General features: G+C 35.6%; 4 protein-coding genes across 4 annotated transcripts; 3 read left to right on the forward strand and 1 right to left on the reverse strand.

The window, feature by feature from the left end:
* Nucleotides 1-1,209: 1,209 nt before the first annotated feature.
* LOC130676324 (circumsporozoite protein-like) lies at nucleotides 1,210-5,446 on the reverse strand. Its single transcript, XM_057482478.1, has 2 exons — nucleotides 5,442-5,446; nucleotides 1,210-2,098 (listed from the first exon to the last, which is right to left on the reverse strand). The coding sequence occupies exons 1-2, from the start codon at nucleotides 5,444-5,446 to the stop codon at nucleotides 1,210-1,212; spliced, it is 894 nt and encodes a 297-aa protein (XP_057338461.1).
* A 4,802-nt stretch (nucleotides 5,447-10,248) lies between these two features.
* On the forward strand, nucleotides 10,249-12,303 carry LOC130676325 (uncharacterized). The gene has a single exon (XM_057482479.1). It carries the CDS (start codon nucleotides 10,249-10,251, stop codon nucleotides 12,301-12,303), a length of 2,055 nt encoding a protein of 684 aa, XP_057338462.1.
* Nucleotides 12,304-14,537: 2,234 nt separating this feature from the next.
* LOC130676327 (E3 ubiquitin-protein ligase XIAP-like) lies at nucleotides 14,538-14,912 on the forward strand. The gene has a single exon (XM_057482480.1). It carries the CDS (start codon nucleotides 14,538-14,540, stop codon nucleotides 14,910-14,912), a length of 375 nt encoding a protein of 124 aa, XP_057338463.1.
* A 3,793-nt stretch (nucleotides 14,913-18,705) lies between these two features.
* Nucleotides 18,706-19,845, forward strand: LOC130676328 (uncharacterized protein F54H12.2-like). The gene is made up of 2 exons (XM_057482481.1): nucleotides 18,706-19,432; nucleotides 19,667-19,845. The coding sequence occupies exons 1-2, from the start codon at nucleotides 18,706-18,708 to the stop codon at nucleotides 19,843-19,845; spliced, it is 906 nt and encodes a 301-aa protein (XP_057338464.1).
* The last annotated feature ends 235 nt before the right edge of the window (nucleotides 19,846-20,080 follow it).

Here is a 20,080-nt window from a genome sequence, read left to right on the forward strand (position 1 = left end):
GGGGAGCAAGTTCTTCCCCAACCCATACAGGCTTCCTCCACTTAGGAATATAATCACCAAGATTTCAGACACGCCATTATAATCACCTGCCCTCATCCATCACCTAGTGATCTCTAATCTGCGAGTTTTTCGTGGCCGCCATGATGTTTTAAGACACAAAATGGCGGGGGTTGGTCCACTCGCCATGGCTCATGGATTACATCGTGTTGCTGAAGAGACCCGTGGGACCTATGGACTATCTAATAACGTAATTTCTGAAACGAAAGCGGTTTTTACAAGTCGCCGAGAAGAAAACGGTTATTTCAGCAATTTGCTTTAAATATCCCTTTACCTCCCAACCCTATCGTTACTCGGTGGGAAGAGTGGCTTAAAGCAGCATCGTATTACAGCGACAACTTCGAAAGAGTCCAATTTGTAATTGAGCTACTTGATCCTGATGCTGCTGTCATTAACGCTAAACGATTGTGGGCATCTCCTAACCTTCAACGTGAATTCAATTTTATTCAAGAGCATTATTGTCTCATTTCCGCTGCAATTACACGATTGGAAGGACTAGGAATGTCTCTCCGTGAATCTGCTCGTATTTTCACTGATGTCACGTCAACTATCCATCAAAATCGAGCCATTCCTGCAAACATCAAACTGAAAATTCAAAATGTTTTCTTTAACAACACAGGATTTTCGATTGATTTATTAAGAATTTGTCGACGTTTACACGGAGAACTCAATCAAAATATTCCACATGTGTAGACTAATGCCGACGTCCAATGTATGAGATACGCGCCATCGACATTCTGCGAGGTCGAGCGATCTTTTTCTAGTTTGAAAATTATCCTGCATTCGAACCGTCAATTCTTAACAGCTGAAAATTTAGAAAAGTTTGTAGTCGTCTACTTTAACCAAGTGGAATTCTCAGATTAACCAGCGTAGCATCCTCCATTGTGTTTTCTTCTAAATAACCGGAATAAAATCTAGTTTGATGATATTATCGCACTAGTGCATGAAAATTAATAACAATATTACAACATTGGTGGAATAAACTTGTTTTATTTCAGAAGAAATTCATTGCATCAATTAATGGAATTCCCACTCAGAATTTTCCTTCAACGCGATATCACCAGCAAGACCATCAGCGCAATCGCCAGCAAAAACACCGAGACTTCCAGTAAGACCTTCTAAAAAATTATCATCAATACCCTCAGCACGATCTCAAGCAAGACGACCAGCGATACTATCAGCGCGATCTCCAGCAAGACGAAAAGCGAGATCTCCAGTGAGACCGTCAGCAAAACTTCCAGTAAGACCTCCTGCAAAACTATCATTAAGACCATCAGCGTGAACTCCAGCAAGACGACCAGCGAGACCGTCAGCAAGACTTTCAACAAGACCGTCAGCAAAGCTTCCAGCAAGACCTTCTGTAAAACTATTATCACGACCATCAACGTGAACTCCAGCAAGATGACCAGCGAGATCTCCGGCAAGACCGTCAGCGTGATCACCAGCAAGAAGACCAGCGGGACCGTCAGCAAGACTTCCAGCAATACCGTCAGCGTGATCTCCAGCAAGAAGACCAGTGAGACCGTCAGCAAGACTTCCAGCAAGACCGTCAGCAAAACTTTCAGTAAGACCTTCTGCGAAATTATCAGTAAAACCATCAGCACGATCTCCAGTAAGAAGACCAGCAAGACCTTCAGCAAAACTTCCAGTAAGACCTCCTGCAAAACTATCATTAAGACCATCAGCGTGAACTCTAGCAAGACGACCAGCGAGACCATCGGCAAGACTTTCAACAAGATCGTCAACAAAACATTCAAAAAGACCGTCAGCAACACTTCCATCAAAACCTCCTGCAATATTATCAGCACGACCCTCAGCGCGACCTCGAGCAAGACGACCAGCGAGATCTCCGGCAAGACTGTCAGCGCGATCACCCGCAAAATTACCAGCGAGACTGGTAGCAATACCATCAGCACGATCTCCAGCAAGAAGACCAGCGAGACTGTCAGCACGACTTCCAGCAAGACCGTCAGCGCGATCACTAGCGATACCGTCAGTGTGTTCTCTTGCGAGACTGTCAGCGAGATTGCCAGCATGTTCACTGTTTACGTTAAATTAATTAAACATTTTAGTTACAACACTGTGCTTTAAATTCCACTCTTCATTCATTTGAGTAGTACAGACCTGTATTTGCTTACAAGCAGCTTTACAATTGTAGGCTAACTTGTTTTTTTTTCTTTTGTAAATATATATTTACAGGTAGAATTGGCAATCCTGTTTTTATTTTTTTTTAATTTCCTGTATTCACTTGATTGCGAGAAACAAAAAAACATCTTATATGGACGGATTTTTCCAATAACGTCTTAACTAACCTTATAAGTTAAGACGTTATTGCAAAAATCCGTCCATATATCACGACCAATCAAAAAACTTGGCTACGCGTATCTCCTGTCTCTCCCTTTTAAAAAAACCAAATTCTCGGCCCTAGTAATTAGATAAGCTTCCAGATACTTTTTACGGAAATTGTGTATGAATATTAGTTTCAAAATTATAAGAATTTGAAAGTGGATAAAAACTGATTTTTTCGAAAAATCGTGGAAATGTCAAACTGCCATAACTTCTAAACTAATTGAACGATTTAGCCCATCTTCGAAATTAACCGTGATAATCACCCATAGAATAAGTATGAAAAACATCATTTGGATTCAATAAGAATTCTAGGCACAGTCGTGTCCTCAAAACTTGGTTCTATTACATATATATATATATATTAGGGTGGCGCAAAAAAACCGACTATTTTTTTTTTTTCGATCTCGCATGAAAATTTGTTGGTTTACGATGTTTTGAGAACCCTCACCAAAAATCAGCTCGATAAAAAATTTTCAAGAGGTCGCTCACGAATTTTGAAAATATCAAAAATGATGGAAATTCGGATTTTTATTGCTAAATTTTTTTCTTTCTCGTGGCAGCAATAGTTTATATTTGTAAAATCATGACTATGCTGGAAATTTCAGCCCAAAATTTAAATGTTTGAACGGCGCTCAAGAATTTTGAATATTAACTGATAACTAACTATGATATGTAACTAATAGTTTGAATTAGTTTTTATATTTTTTTATAACTCAATTATTGTCATTTCACTTAAATATAACTTTTGCATAACTAAAAATATACAGGACAGTCTTAAACAATAAAATTTGGTAAGTTTTGAATAAGCGAAAAAACCTACAAATTGAATTAAAAAATAAAAAAGTATGTAAAAAACTTGATATTTCTATTTCTCGGGTTATATTTTCATTCATTGTCATGCAAATTGATGGTGAAAAAATCGAGAAGCTTTATGATAAATTGTTACGTGTGAGCTTACACCTTAATGTTCTTACTGCGTAACCGATCTTACCGTGCCTAGCTCAGCGTCTCTAGAAATTTAATAGGATGTTATAAAGGGTGTGGGTCGCTCAGTGAAGGAATGACTATATGTTAATTTAATGGATATTTGTATATTGGGCGTCCCCAAAATATGGGAGTACCCAGAAAAGGCCCTGAGAGTCTCTTTTACAAATCTAAAATAGCATAAATGAATCGGATACTAATACAATATTTCCATTCAACAATAGCGGCATTAACGTATTCTTATAGTGATCTGTAATTAAAGCGGTAAAATAAGAGAGATATAATAATTATGCGCGAGCAGACGACTATTCGAATCAGCTTAAATATGGTAACTAACTCTTCTTCTGCAATTGCATCCTCTGCTTCCAAAATATCACTCCGCCGTTTCCCATGAGAACTCTTTTCGTGCTGCATAAGAAAATATCCCTTCGCAGTCTCCAACGGAACTCTTTTCTTCCCACAGTCAAAACTGCTGACCACGCGAAACGTCTGCTCATCGCATTGTCTTTATAAAAGTAAGACTTAATACAACTAATGTAATGCGATATTTATGTGCAGCTGTGTAGCGCCTAATGAAACTACTATAAAATGTATTGCTTTTTGAACTAAAATATATCTATCTATTATTTGTTAATTAGTATTAGACGGATGGGCGTCAGCTCACCCGTCACATAAATATTTAAGGGTCGCTCAAAAACGTCCAAAAGACAGCACTCGGAAACATTCAAAATTCTTGAGCGAGGTTTAAATATTCAAATTTTGGGCTACAATTCTCAGCGTAGTCATGATTTCACAAATATAAACTATTGCTGCCACGAGAAAGAAAAAAATTTAGAAATAAAAATCCTAATTTCGATTATTTTTGATATTTTTAAAATTCGTGAGCGACCTCTTGAAAATTTTTTTTCGAGCTGATTTTTGGAGAGGCTTCTTAAAACATCGTAAACCAACAAATTTTCATGCGAGGTCGAAAAAAAAAAAAATAGTCGGTTTTTTTGCTCCACCCTAATATATATATATATATATATATATATATATATATATATATATATATATATATATATTAGATATATATTAGGGTGCTCCGTTTAAAACGGAGATTTTTTTTTTTTCGTTCCCCATCAAAAATCTTGTTCTACATGTAAAAATAAAAATTCAGTGAAGTTTTGAGCTCTTAATAACAATTTTCGAAACTGGAACAACGTCGTTGAAGTTTTCTCATGCTAAAAGCATGTAAATTTTGATTCTTTTCTTTTTATCGAATAAAACTCAGCCCCATATTCACGTATCTTATCGGTTCAAAGTTTTCTTGGAAGAGAATTGTATGCTCTTAGAAATAGCCTCTATGTGCTTAGCAGTACCTTCAACTACAGTCCTCGTGGAAGCCTTAAAAGTCTAATTTCCTACAAAATTAGTGGTTTTTTGTTGTTAACTTGTAAACGGTCGACTTTGGGGAAAAAAAATACATACATTTTTTGTAGGAAATTTAGTCTTTTACAAAAGAGTTTACATTAGTCAAATGTCTAAAATCAATATTTAAAAAGATATATGAACTTTAACTAAGTAAAATTCGAAATTTTAGCTAAATCTCAGGATTAACGGTTTTATAATTCAAAACCATTACATAATCCATGTTTTTTTAAACATTATCCATCTGTTAGGTCCCAAGGACATTGAAAATTCGAACGAGATTCTTCAAACCTGTGTTTTAATCATTTAATTTTTGAAAAGAATTGCAAATGAGATTGGTACTTAAGAACAATTTCGATGAATAATTACGGGCATTTTATATTTTATATAATAGTTATTGGCGTAACTAGTAGGGTAAGTGATTCATAATGTGTCAGCGCTAAGCTTATCGCGGGTGACGGATTATGACTTACCCTACATGTTGCGCCCATAGTTTTATTTAACTCATATGCGCTATTCATGTTTTATTAATCGCCTAAAAAGCGAAGTCTTAATAGCTGTTTAGTGACATGGTGAAAACAAAAACATTCGGCATCACAACCTTGGCTACTCAATGGGTAACAACAGGGAATTGTAATTACCCCATATTCAGTAAGAGCTTGAAAGATAGTTACGTTTATTTTCAATGCGTCACAATGGCCGGGTAGTAGACATCTTTATTGCGTTTTGACAAATAATTTTTCACCAGACGGTAAACGGCCATTTAGGGTTCGCATTTGAGGCATGATAAAACGTGAATAGCGCGCATGAGTTGAATAAATATATATTAATTGATACTTACCATAAGTTAATAACTGAATATATTTTATAGTATTGAACATTGACATTTAGCTAACATTTCGAATTTTACTCAGTTGAAGTTCATATATCTTTTTAAATATTGATTTTAGAGATTTGACTTATGAGAACTTTTTTGTAGAAGACTAAATTTCCTACAAAAAATTTTTGTACTTTTTTTTCCTAAAGTCGACTGTTTACAAGTTAACAACAAAAAACCACTAATTTCGTAGGAAATTAGACTTTCAAGGCTTCCACGAGGGCTGTAGTTGAAAATCCTGCTAAGCACAGACAGGCTTTTTCAAAGAGCATACAATTCTCTTCCAAGAAAACTTTGAACCGATAGGATACGTGAATATGGGGCTGAGTTTTATTCGATAAAAAGAAAAGAATCAAAATTTACATGCTTTTAGCATGAGAAAACTTCAACGACGTTGTTCCAGTTCTTAAAAATGTTATTAAGAGCTCAAAATTTCACTGAATTTTTATTTTTACATGTAGAACAAGATTTTTGATGGGGAACAAAAAAAAAGATATCTTCAGTAGTAGTATTGCCACTATAGCGGACCCCACTCCAAAGTGGAGGGGGATATCACGCGGCGGTGGGAGATAGCTGTGCCCGTGCCCCCCAGATTTAAATTTAAATTTAAGCAATAATAATAACAATAGTAATAATAATAATAATAATAATAATAATAATAATAAGGCAGCAAAGTACGCGGCAAAATCCCTCGGTCTCGGAAGAGTAAACCCTTTTATTGAACTCCCTAAGGAGGAATTTAAGAGTGTCGTCAGGAATGCTGAGCAGCAAAAACTGCTCAGTACACACATGGACAAGTCCATGCACAGCGTGTTCTTTAAACACGTGCGTGATCATGGCTTGTCCACCCAGCTGACGTTTTCCTTCCTCAAGTCAGCTGGCCTGATGTCCGAGACCGAAGGATATATTTTTGCCTGCCAAGATGGTGTAATCAATACCCTCGAATACTGTGCGAAAGTACTCCAGATGCAGCTACCCGACACATCGTGTAGGGTATGTAAGCAACATCTAGAGACGCTTATGCATCTCTTGTCAGCATGTCCTGTGCTGGCAAAAGGTGCATACATCCAGCGTCACAATGCTGCTCTGCGAGTACTTTACTACCACCTTAGACATACGCACGGTATCGATAAAACACCAATGCTGCCTTATCTGCCAGGAGATATTCCGCAAGTTGTTGAGTATGACCGTTGCCGTATTTATTGGAACGTGCCATTCGCAACAACTCGGAAAATAGATTACAACAAACCAGATATTGTGCTCTTCGATAAAACCACTCGTGACATTTATGTCATCGAGTTCTCAGCATCTGCTGAGTATAACATAACGGTTAAAGAAGAGCACAAACACGAGATATATCAGGATCTCCTGTTTGAAATTGGCAAACTTTACCCCGGCTACCGTGTCAAACTTGTCGTCCTCATTGTTGGCGTCCTTGGAGGGATGAAACAGTCTTTTGTATCTGCATTGGCTAGAATACCAACTTGTTCAGCGCAAGTTGAGCTTCTGGCATCGAGGATGCAAAAGGCTGTAATTCTTGGATCCCTCCGGCTACTTAGGCAACGAAACTTGGCCTGCTGCGCATGCTGATCATCTTGTTGATGAAGCATCGCAGCAGTAACGATTTGGCGCTCAGGTGAGGCCCTCGGTAGAGTCGGACTACCGGGGATAACCCCCTGAGCATTTAACTTAAAAAGAAATAATAATAATAATAATAATAATAATAATAATAATAATAATAATAATAATAATAATCATAATAATAATAATAATAATAATAACGAATTCAGGGTATTTTTAAATAACTTATGAAACATATTTTAACATGTTTATTATTTATTAACTAATAAATAATAATTATTACAGCAACTACTACAGTATAATATTACGCGATAATATTATTTAAAAAGATTCTTTTGATATAAATTCAAATTTACAATATTGCGTACCAATGTAGAATATGTATAGTTTATTGGCCATAGCAGCGGTGTTCATTAACTCAATCTGCTCTGGATTTTCCATCAAAATTTTGGCTGTTCTTGTAGGTAGGAAAATGTTGTTTTCGTCGTTTAAAGAAGCCACCACGGTTTTACTTATGGTGTGTACGGCTATACATTTGAATATCACAAATTTTAATAATTAGTTTAGCTGTTTTAAAAACTATTGTGCTGAATGTTTATCTTTATATTATAGACCAACATTGTAAAGAAGATGTTTTAGCTGCTCTTTCTAATAATGATAACAACACCATAAATAATGATGATGACGATGCAAAAGCTGCTGAATCGTCTACTGCTGCATCGGGTACTGCTCCTTCTTCTTTCAACATAGAGGTGCGTTAGAATGGTATTTTAACATGCCCGAATGATTTAAATTATTTTACAACAAATTTTTATAGCCTCAACCCGTATGGATGTCTCTTCTGATTCTGAAACGGAGAATAGTGAACCTCAATCCTTAACAGGTAAATTAAATTTTTAAACTGATACCCTATTTCATTAGACCAATATCTATTTTTTCCGTAGATTTTGTTAACGCATACCTTAACGCCAATCATGTAGAAGAATAAATTTTAAAACAAGTAAGCCAAACAGGTAGTTTGATTTTTATAGTTAAAGATGTATTTATAATATTTTTACAGGCGATCAACGAGGCGGTGTTTTAACAAGAAGGGCACGTTTGAATATCCAAGCAGCTAATCAACAAGCACTCTCACAACGTTCTGAAGAGAATAATTTTTGGAGTGTTGAGCCACCCGGCCAGCGTTTTATTATTGAAAAAGAACACTCTAAACATTTTAAAAAATTCGCCGCAAAAGGGGTGGAGAGCGTTATTCGTATCTTATAACCATCTACAAATACCAATAAAGTTCAATGGCTTGAAGGTGGTTTGAGAGACATTATAACGCACATTACTTCGAAATATAGAGGTCATGATTATGTGGGGTTTACAATCAACAGCGATAAATTCACGTCAGGACCCGTATGGTCTCGTTTTAAGCAAGCTAACGCATATACGCCTGACGATCTAGGCTTATTACTAAGTAACGTAGCACAAAGTGCCGGTACTATCACAACAGACGATCAATTAGTCATTACAGTCTCTACTGTAGATGGTATTGAAGACACAGGTCGAAAACTTTTAACGCATCAATATATTTACAAAAAATCTATAATTCCTATCAATAATAACGACAATTTATGTTCACCGCGGTCATTAGTAGTTGGTCGGGCCTACGTTGAAAGAGGTGAAATACGTACAGGTACGTTACATCGGAAATGGAAATCAATCACCGATAATAGATGTACCCTACAAAAAAAGGAAGCGTTGTCTTTGGTTCATAAAGCGGGTGTTAAAATTTCTAGTAAGGGTTGTGGTATCGAACACGTCTTTACTTTTCAAAAATATTTTGAGCGGTTGGGTATAGCTATTGTAATTTATGAATTTTTAACTCTAGGTAAAGGTAACAAACCTATATTTGACGGGCGCGAAACTGTTCAATTAACTTTTGGCTGTATACAACATGTTATATATATATAATACTACGAAGATTCACAACATTTTCAACCAATTGTAAATTTAACAGGGGCTATAGGTAGTAAAATGTTTTGTAATTTATGTAATATAGGTTATACAAGGGGTTCAGAACATAGATGTTCTAAAAGATGCCCTCGTTGTAAACAAATACCTGTTTGTAATTATGTATGTAAACGCATTTGTACATTATGCAATAGGTAGTTTTCAAATAACAAATGTTTTGAAAACCACCTTGTTAAGGGTTCTAGTAATTTACGAGGGAAAAGTAAAGATACCAGCGTCTGTGAAACAGTAAAAATCTGTACTGTATGCTGCCGTCTAACACGTTTGGGCAGTGCAAATCCGCACGAATGTAATATCGTATTTTGTAGAGTATGTAACAGTAAAAGACCTATTTATCACTATTGTTATATGTCACCATTAATGGTAAAAAAGTTACCAAAAGTTGTATTTTTATTTTATGATTTTGAGACACAGCAGCATACCCGCGTTAAAGGCTCTCGTGATACATATCTTCACATTCCTAATTTATGTGTCGTACAAAAAAACATGTTCTTATTGTTGTGATGATAAAGATGTTTCAGATATTTGCAATTTTTGTGGTCAACGTGAATTCCTTTTTGATAAAAATCCTGTTGAAGAACTTATTAAGTTATCATTACAAACTTATAACGGTTTTACAAAAGTAATTTGTATTGCACACAATGCTGGTAGCTTCGACGGACAGTTTATTTTACGGTGTATGTTAGAACGTAACAAAGCTCGTTTACCTAAATTGATACTAAACGGTACTAAAATTATCGTGATGACTCTGGGGAATACTATATTTTTAGATAGCTTAAATTATTTGCACATGCCCTTACGTAACTTACCTAAAACTTTCGGATTTGCTGGAGAAATAAAAAAAGGGTTTTTTCCACACTTTTTTAATACACCTGAAAATGTAAATTATATAGGCCCTATGCCTGATATAAAATATTATGCACCGGATACAATGCCCAACACCGAGCGTGATTGTTTCGTGACATGGTATAATGAAAAAAAAACAAGCAAATTATATTTTCAATTTCCAACAAGAGTTCAAGTTTTATTGCCAAGCAGACGTTACGGTTTTACGCCGAGCTTGTATGTCGTTTCGGGAATCGTTTATAAAATGCGGTAATGTTTGCCCGTTTGCTGAGTGCACCACAATAGCATCAACAGTTTCAAAAATATTTAGACGAAATTTTCTTAAGCCTGATACGATAGCTATTTTACCACCTAATGGGTGTTATAGGTGGCGGTCAACACAATCTATTAAAGCTATTTCATGGTTGATATTAAAAGAATACGAACTAGGTTGTCAAATTATCAATGCCGCACGTTCCGAAGAATATCGTTTAGAAGGGGGTATAGCGGTTGACGGTTATTATGTAGATAGTAAAACTAATGAACGCGTCGTCTTACAGTTTCATGGATGTTTTTGGCATGGATGTTTATCGTGTTATCGGGTGAATCGTGATAAAGAATTAGGTAAAGGAGATACTATGGATGAGCGATACGAGAATACTTTAGCAACTTCCGAAAAAATCCGTCGTTTAGGTTATAAATTAATAGAAATATGGGAGTGTGAATATGATAAACTTTTGTTGAGAGATCCAGAAAAAGCTAGCTTTTTACGATCACACCCTTTGCTTGATAAACACCCTTTGAATCCTCGCGATGCTTTTTTCGGGGGTCGCACTGAAAATTTTATACAGTTATACGATGCCGAAGAAGGAGAAAAAATAAAATATGTTGATGTTTGCTCACTTTATCCGTATATTTGTAAGACAGGTAAATTTCCTATAGGTCACCCTAAAATTTTTACGGGTGATGAATGCTTGCAACTTATTAAAGAGAATAAGGATCTATCTGATATCGAGGGTCTTGTAAAATGCACAATTTTGGCTCCACGCGACCTTTATCATCCCGTATTACCATGTAAACTTCATAATAGGCTTATCTTTGCCTTGTGTTATACATGCGCTTTATCTTTAAATCAACATGATTGTGATCACGATGAGGATAGCCTTAGAGCGTTTACAGGCACATGGGTAGTTGATGAAATACGTAAAGCAATAAGTGAAGGATATATTATCATTAAAGTACATGAGATATGGCAGTATGAAATAGCACAACATAATCCAGAAAATGGGTCAGAGGGTTTATTTGCTGATGATATAAATATGTTTTTGAAAATTAAAATAGAATCAAGCGGGTACCCTAAAGATTGTATTACTGAGCAAGAAAAAGATGCTTATATTGCTGAATATGAAAAAGCTGAAGGTGTAAAACTAGACATAGAACAAATTACGAAAAATGAGGGCTTACGAGCTGTAGCTAAATTGAGTTTGAATTCATTATGGGGAAAATTTGGACAACGGGAAAATTTACCACAAACTGAAATTATCACCACTAGAGCTCGATTAATGGAGATGTTAACAGATAGTCAGATTGAAATCACGGGGTTTCTACCGGTAAATGATAAAACAATATATCTAAATTATATAAATTGCGCGGATAGTGTAACAGCTTCACCTACAACGAATGTTGTTATAGCTGCGTATACAACAGCCCAAGCTCGCCTAAAGTTATATAGTTATTTAGAAAACTTGGGTGAACGTGTATTATATTGCGATACAGATTCTTGTATTTCCATTTCTAAAGATAATCAATACGAACCCCCAACAGGTAAATTCTTAGGCGATTTAACCGATGAGCTAGAATCTTATGGATCTGGTAGTTATATATCATCATTCGTAACAGGCGGTCCTAAATTTTATGCCTCCATTGTCCGTAAAACAGATGACAGTACTAGCGAGGTGTTCAAAGTTAAAGGGATAACGTTAAATTTTGAAAACAGTCAAAAAATCAATTATAATACAATCAGGTCTTTTATATTAGGTGATAATACTGAACCTATTATAGTTAAGTTTGACACTATAAGACGTACGCTTTTTTATGATGTAGTAACGCGTAAAGAATCAAAGACAACAAAGCTGCAATATAAAAAGCGTAGGCTTACTAATGAACATCGGTCTTTACCATTCGGTTATTTAACGTTATAAGCAATATGATAAAATAATTATAAATATATATAGTCTGCTTGAAATTCGATATATTATTTCTATATTAAGTATTATGTATGTATATGTATATGAAAATGTATTAGTTTTGTATATTTTATAAATAAACGTATATAATGTTACGAAGGTGCCTCGTGCGCCTCCGCCATCATGTGACCCCAGATAATGTCACGTGGGACAGTGCGTCGGCACGACTATATAAACGGAGCGCAATCAATCAAAATGAGTTTTAAAGGTTTGGACACCTAGAATCCTTGTAATATTCTAGCGTGTTCTTATCAGTCAATCCAGCAGTACTGTATTACATTTAGTTAATCAGTCATAAAGTTAACATTTAGTTTAACTTTATCTCAGATTGATCCAATTTACACTTAGTTAAATTGCGTAAACTCCCGTTATTAATTACGGTTATTAATTAAATATACCGATAAGTGTGTATGAAGTGGCGTTAATTAAGCTTTTCCCTTAATAAAATCTTAATTAACGATTGATACCAGTGTTTGAGTGAATTCACCTGCTATCCTGCCCACCTTTAGTGTTAAGGTGTTATAATCACATATTCATCAGGTCCAGTCAGTCCAAGGTCATCAGGGACATCACCATCTCACCGAACTACGATCTAGGCTAAGTACTAGTGTTAGTTTAGATTTGTAAGGCCAGTTCAGGTATATTCCTAAAAAGAATATAAAATAAGAGTCTCATGGGTCTGAGTTAACTAGGGTAACCCACGAAAAGGCTGTTCCACCATCTCGTACAGTTTTGAACGGCAACCCACCGTTTCAATAAAAATGTGTTGAAGTTTTTGTATACTTTATGAATAAATAAATGTGTGGCATCAGCAGTAAAATACTTTTATAATTTACTTTGTATTGGTAATTATGGTTCAACCTATATAAGTTTTTAGATCAAAAAATATTTTACTCAGTTGTGTTTCATGATTACTCGTTATTCAGTATTTATAAAGACAATAGTTAAAAGTATAATAACTTTATAAAGTAATGGATATTGTTATTGATGTTCAAGGACTATTTGATAATTATGACAACTTTTGCGTAAAGGAAATTAGCGTGGTTAGTATCGACACAGTTATACAGGATCACTGGGTAATAAAACCACCTTTTCCGTATAATAAACTAACAATAGAGGCTAAACAGAAAAATGATTTTATCACGCGTAATGTACACGGCATAAAATGGTGTAAAGGCTCCGTTATTTTTTCGAAAATCGCGTCTATTTTAACCGGTTACTCTGAAAAAGCGCGGTTTATTTATGTACGTGGACAAATCAAAACAAAATATCTCGAGCAGATATTAAAAAGAGAAATTATAAATTTAGAAGAGGATGCTGCTGAATGTCCAAACTTTAATTTTTTAAAGAAAAATACTAAAACACAGTGTTCTCTACATCATTCTCTAAAGCAGTGTTGTACAGCTAAACATTGGAACTGTTCTTTAAATCAAGCTGTAAGTTTACGTAATTGGATTATCGAAGAGCGCTCAAAACCCTTCATATAAATTTTAAATATCACTACCACAACAACCCTGCCATAATCTGTGTAATGGACCCGTGCTGGAAACATCCATGGACTTCAATTATTTGCGGTCCAACCGGTTGTGGCAAAACAGTTTTCGTAAAAAAATTTATGCAATACTTACAACAAATGAGTGATACTAAATTTTCAAGAATAATATTTTACTATGCTGAGTGGCAACCAACATATAAAGAATATCCTAACTTTGAAAAAATTGAATTTCGTGAAGGTTTACCTAATAATAACGATTATAGTTCTGATAATAATGCTAAATTAATTATTATTGATGATCTGATGCGTGAAGCCGGAAATAATACTGTTGTAGATCTTTTTACGAAAGGTAGTCATCATAAGAATATTAGTGTAATATTTATTACGCAAAATATATTCCATCAAGGCCGTGGTCAGAGAGATATTTCATTAAATTCAAACTATTTAGTGATTTCTAAAAATCCTAGAGATCGGTCACAAATACAACATTTAGCACGACAAGTGTGTCCAGAAAATCCTCTTTTTTTGCAAGAAATATATTATGATGCTACAGTTAAACCACACGGCTATCTTCTATTTGATTTGAAACAGGCAACACCTGAAAATTTTCGTTTCCGAACGTGTATTTTTCCTGACGATAAATATCAGATTGTATATGTTCCTAAAAAAAACTAAATAAGTAATAATTTGTATAATGGCTTTAACTACTCTGTATAACAGCATTGGTTATCGTTCAGAAGCGTTAAGAATACAAAGTTATTCGCAATGGCCCGAGCCAACGGTATCTCCAGAAAAACTAGCAAATGCCGGTTTCTATTATACGGGAGAAGGTGATAGTGTTAAATGTTTTGAGTGTGGTATAGTAATATGTCATTGGCTTCAAACCGACAACCCCGTGAGCGATCATAGGCGCTGGCAATCAAATTGTCGTTTTATTCGCAACGTGCCTTGTGGTAATGTGCCAAAAGACGTGGATCTCAGTACAGTGTCGCCCGTAGAGCAAAACACATATCGGCCACGTTACGGTGATGAGTTTAGACCTGGAGCCGTACCGTATTCAAGTGGCTAAAGCAATATACACCGTAATATTACAAACAATAGTCGAATCGTAATGGCAAAGAAGTTACCTCTCGGGAAAAAAAAATTAGTTGTATTACAGGCTATATGCTCTATGCCTAAAGAACAGAGACAAGCGGTTTCACGTAAAGCCGATACAGCGTTAATAAGGTGTATTTGTGAGTGTGCTTTAAACATCTTACAAGGTACTGTTGATTTGAAACAACAAGAAAAACAAAAATTAAAACGTCACGCACATGTTTTGAGAAAATTAGCTTCACCTAACAGTAACCTACAACAGAAAAAGAAAATAATTGTTCAAAAAGGTGGTTTTTTACCACTTTTTTTAGCACCTATACTAGGCACCTTATTATCCAATCTTATATCTAATTAAAATGGAGTATGCACGTAAAATGGTACTGGTTCCTGAAAAAACAGTTATTACCGCCGATACTGTAACAAGTGCGAGTGAAAATTTAGCGGATGTGTCTACACCGAAAAAGCAAAGTATACAAACTACAGGAACAACTCTATCGAGGCTGGATAGTAAAATGTATCGGATACTATACTCTGATACATATCTAGACGATCGCGCAAAATGGTCTGCTTATTCACAAGTGTTAGAAAAGTATTTAAGACTAATAGACGCTGACAAATTTGAACCGATCAGTGAAAATAGTTTATATCATCATAGTAAAAGACCCCTTATTGAAAAAACCGGTGATAAGGATTTTTCAGCTATTAATAGTACAATTATTGAAAGTGTGCCGTCTATATTTCAAAATAAAGCAAAATTATTGCTAAAGAAGTTACAAAAGCTACCTGATGATATTATATCATGGGATTCTAATGGTTTAGTAACTATCAATAATGAGCCAATAATAGGGTCAAATATTATTGATCTTATAAATCACGCTATGCGACACAGGAAAAATACCCACGCTATTGGTCAACGTCAGTTTTCCAGGATTCTTCGTACAACACATGTACCTCGTGAATACATAGGAAATCATAATTTATTCCACTCCCGTGATATATCTGCATTAACCCCAAGGAATTCATTACGACAGTCCTCTAATAATAAAATTACGGAAGAAAGTAGCTCCAGCATTGAAGATAATATCAACAACACAATATTAAATAAAACTCAGTTACGTTTAGACACGTCTTCTGAATACGCACCAGACTCGGATAATCAACACGGCAAAGGTGTTTCACAATGCAAGAAAATAAAATGGGTGAAGTTCAAATATTTAAAAAATTAGAAAAAACTTACTATAACCCCGCCCATTTTGCTGGTTTTATTGGTAGTGTTAATTCTTTAAAAAAGAGTATTGAATCGGATCATACATCGGAATTATTTAAAAAAAGGAGTGTTCAAAAATGGTTGGAAAAACAAGAAACTTACAATACACACCGCATGAACAGACACAGGTTTGAAAGAAGATGTTATAATGTGTCAAGAATCGACGATGTGTGGGAGGCCGATTTAATTGACGTTCGCAATATTTCATCATACAATAATAATGTTGGTTATTTATTGGTTGTTATTGATGTACTGAGTAAGTTCGTTTGGGTAGAACCGGTAATTAATAAATCAAATATTTGTGCTGTACAAGGTTTTAAAAAAATTTTGAAACGGGCAGGTTCACGTAAACCACGATTATTACAGACAGACAGGGGTAAAGAATTTTTGGGTAGATTATTCCAAGAACTTTTAAAGAAACAGAGTATAATATTTAGAACAGTTAGAAACCCTGATGTTAAAGCGGCTGTTGTTGAGCGTTCCAACAGAACTCTTCAAGAGAGACTATGGCGGTATTTCACACACGCACGTTCAAAGAGATACGTTGAAGTTCTACAAAAAATTGTTCACAGCTACAATCATGCGATACATAGTGGCATAAAAATGGCTCCATACGAGGTTAACAAAGAAAATGCTGAGGAGGCATTTCATAATTTACAAAAACGGTATGTTAAAAGAGCTGTACGACAACCTAAATATAATGCTGGTGAATTGGTACGCATCAGTAAAGCGAAAGCACCATTCGTGAAAGGATATGAAAGCGGTTGGTCAAAAGAAATTTTTAAGATTGCGTCTGTCTCTGCATCCAGGCAACCTATAGTGTATTTATTAAAAGATTTAAATAACGAGGCGATAGACGGTATTTTTTATACTGAAGAATTATCCCGTGTCCAGTAAAAATGGCGAATGTGCGTGATAATTTTTACGTTGTTCTACCTAGTAACAGTAGTATGCTATATTTTCCTGAAAACACAACTACAAGATTTGTTACAAGGTTATCACATACTATAACACTACCTGGTGAATGGGAAGTTGGTTTAACAGAAATGCAAACACCTATGACTTTTCTTCATATTACACAGGATAATGAAGACAGTTATTTAGGTATAATTAATTATATAAGTCATACAGAGTAAAGACTTCCCGAAGATTGGGAATCCAAAGTAATTTTAGGTAATGTACCTTATGGCGTGTATAAATCTATTGAAGCACTATTAGAGGCTATTCATAAACAAAAAGAGTTCTCTGAACATATCAAATTCGAATACGATTCAAGTGGATATATTACGGCTTATAAAGTATGTACAGGTGAGGATGTAGTACACGGTCTAGAAATTAGTGAGCGGCTGCAGGTTATTTTAGGGTTCAATCCACAAGACTCGTCGCCAAAAATAGTAGAAAAAAATAAACCATACAGAGCCACCAAACCTGCTACTCTGAGTGCTGCATTACCAGGTACTATTTACGTATATTCGGATATTTGTGAAAATTATATAACCGGTGACATTCAGACACCGCTGCTAAGACCAGTACCTCTTGATATTGACCACTACAATTACGGCAGCGTAAAAATAAGCAATTTCTCACCACCCCGCTATATACCCGTTTCGCGCACACAATTTACAACGATTGAAATTGATCTAAGAAACGAATTTGGTAAACCTATACCATTTGAAAGCGGGACATCGTCAGTAACGTTACACTTCCGAAGAGTTAGTTAACCTAAAATAATGACGCATTACGAGCTGATGCAATACGGGTGTGGTAGCCGTGACTACGATAGTATTCATCAGTTTTATATAGGCACACCTTATCAAAGAGGTCATGGTATTGGTAGTTTTCTTGGTGGGCTGCTCAGGAAAGTACTACCGTTTATAAAAAGTGGTGCCAAAGCTGTGGGGAAAGAGGCTGCGCGGTCGGGTGTGAACATAGCTTACGATATTTTAAATCATGACGTACCTATAAAAGAATCTTTTCAAACACGTGTCCGTGAATCGGGTAATAACTTAAAACGCAAAGCTCAGCAAAAACTTGATAGTCTTATGACAAGATCGGGGTATATGCCGAACCAGTTGCTAAATAGCGGCAGTATAGACTTGTTACCAGTTAAAAGAGGTCGTGTAGTGAAAAAGAAACGTAGTAAAAAAGGTTCTAAACCGCAGTTAAAAAATAATAAGAAGAAAAAATCTCACAAGAAAGCAACCCTGAAGAAGATGGCGGGACAGAAGAAAAAACGGAAAAACACGTCAAGAATATTAAAACAAAACATCGTAGTGTGTATGATATATTTCAATAACTGTTTATAATGGCTTTTTTACATATACATTCATGTGAATGCGCAAAATCCGAGTTGGAGTTGTTTTCATTACCGCCTACACAGACAGCGATTGAAAGTTCTCAGTGGGTTTATTACAAACCAATTTCATCATTAACAGATAATTCACCAAATGAGTTTGTTGTTCAAGGGCAAGGTGATGAATAAATCGATCTTGCTCATACAATGCTCAGTGTTCGTGTAGCTATAAAACAAAATGCACCAACAACAGCAGCAGCAGCAACAGCATCAACAGCGACACCAAAAGTAGGTCCTGTAAATAATTTATTGCACTCCATGTTCAATCAAGTCGATGTATTATTCAATCAAAAGCCCGTGTCAACGCCTAATAATTTATATGCGTACAGAGCGTACATAGAGACGTTATTAAACTACGGTTATGATGCTAAAGAATCACACTTATCGACCGTGGGCTGGTCTGAAGATACACCTGGTGAATTCGATGATATAGCCGATGCCAACGCTGGGCTTAAAAATCGCCGTTCTTTCTTGACTTGTGGTAAAACTTTAGGTTTTATTGGCCATTTACATTGCGATGTCCATAACCAGGAAAGGTTTCTTATAAACGGTGTGGAGATGCGCTTACGTCTAACAAGATCTCGTGATTCGTTCTGTCTTATGGGTGGTGCTGATAGTCAAAACTGTACTCTTCATATTCAAGAAGCTAGCTTAGTTGTGAGACGAGCTAAAATTTCGCCGAGTTTTTTACTTGCAAACGCAAGAGCTCTAACTAAAACAACAGCAAAATATCCTATAACGCGTGTAGAGGTAAAAGCCGTTTCAATTCATACAGGCGTTCATGGTGAAACAATTGATAATGTGATATTAAGTCAAATACCTAAAAGAGTAATTCTCGGATTCGTAAATAACAAAGCCTTTAACGGTGATAAAAGTTTGAATCCTTTTAATTTTCAACATTTCAATATTAACTATTTATCACTTTATGTCGATGGGCGCCAAATACCTACAAAACCATTACAACCAGATTTTTAAGCCGGTGGTCAATATATAGATGCTTACCACACTGTTTTTTCTGGAACAGGCGTGCATTTCCTAAATGATGGTAATACGATAGATCGCTTCGATTACCCAAAAGGGCATTGTTTATTCGCTTTTGATTTGACAGCCGATTTGTCCGCAAACAGTAATTCACACTGGAATTTGATACGTCATGGTAGCGTTAGAATAGAAGCGCGCTTTGCTGAAGCTTTAGAAGCAACGATCAGCTGTATAGTATATGCTGAGTATGATAGTGTTATAGAAATAGATGCTTCCAGGCATATATCTGTTGATTTTACCGGTTAAAATGCTGAATTAGCAGTAAAAAAGAGTATAAAGGCCGGCTGTGAAAATTTTTAAGTTAGGACCCAAGTAAATTTACTTCTGAGCAGTTGTGTCTAGAAACATGATGAATGTTGTAGTGGACATTAACGGCTTTTTCAACAATAATTGTGAATTTTTACCTAAAGAGATCGCTTGTTTAAGTTTGGAAGCAAGCGTCATTGGACACTGGATACTGTCTTCAGAATTTGATTTTTCA

Source organism: Microplitis mediator, chromosome 10 (genome assembly GCF_029852145.1).
Source record: "Microplitis mediator isolate UGA2020A chromosome 10, iyMicMedi2.1, whole genome shotgun sequence".
In the NCBI taxonomy this organism is placed as follows: Eukaryota; Metazoa; Arthropoda; class Insecta; order Hymenoptera; family Braconidae; genus Microplitis; species Microplitis mediator.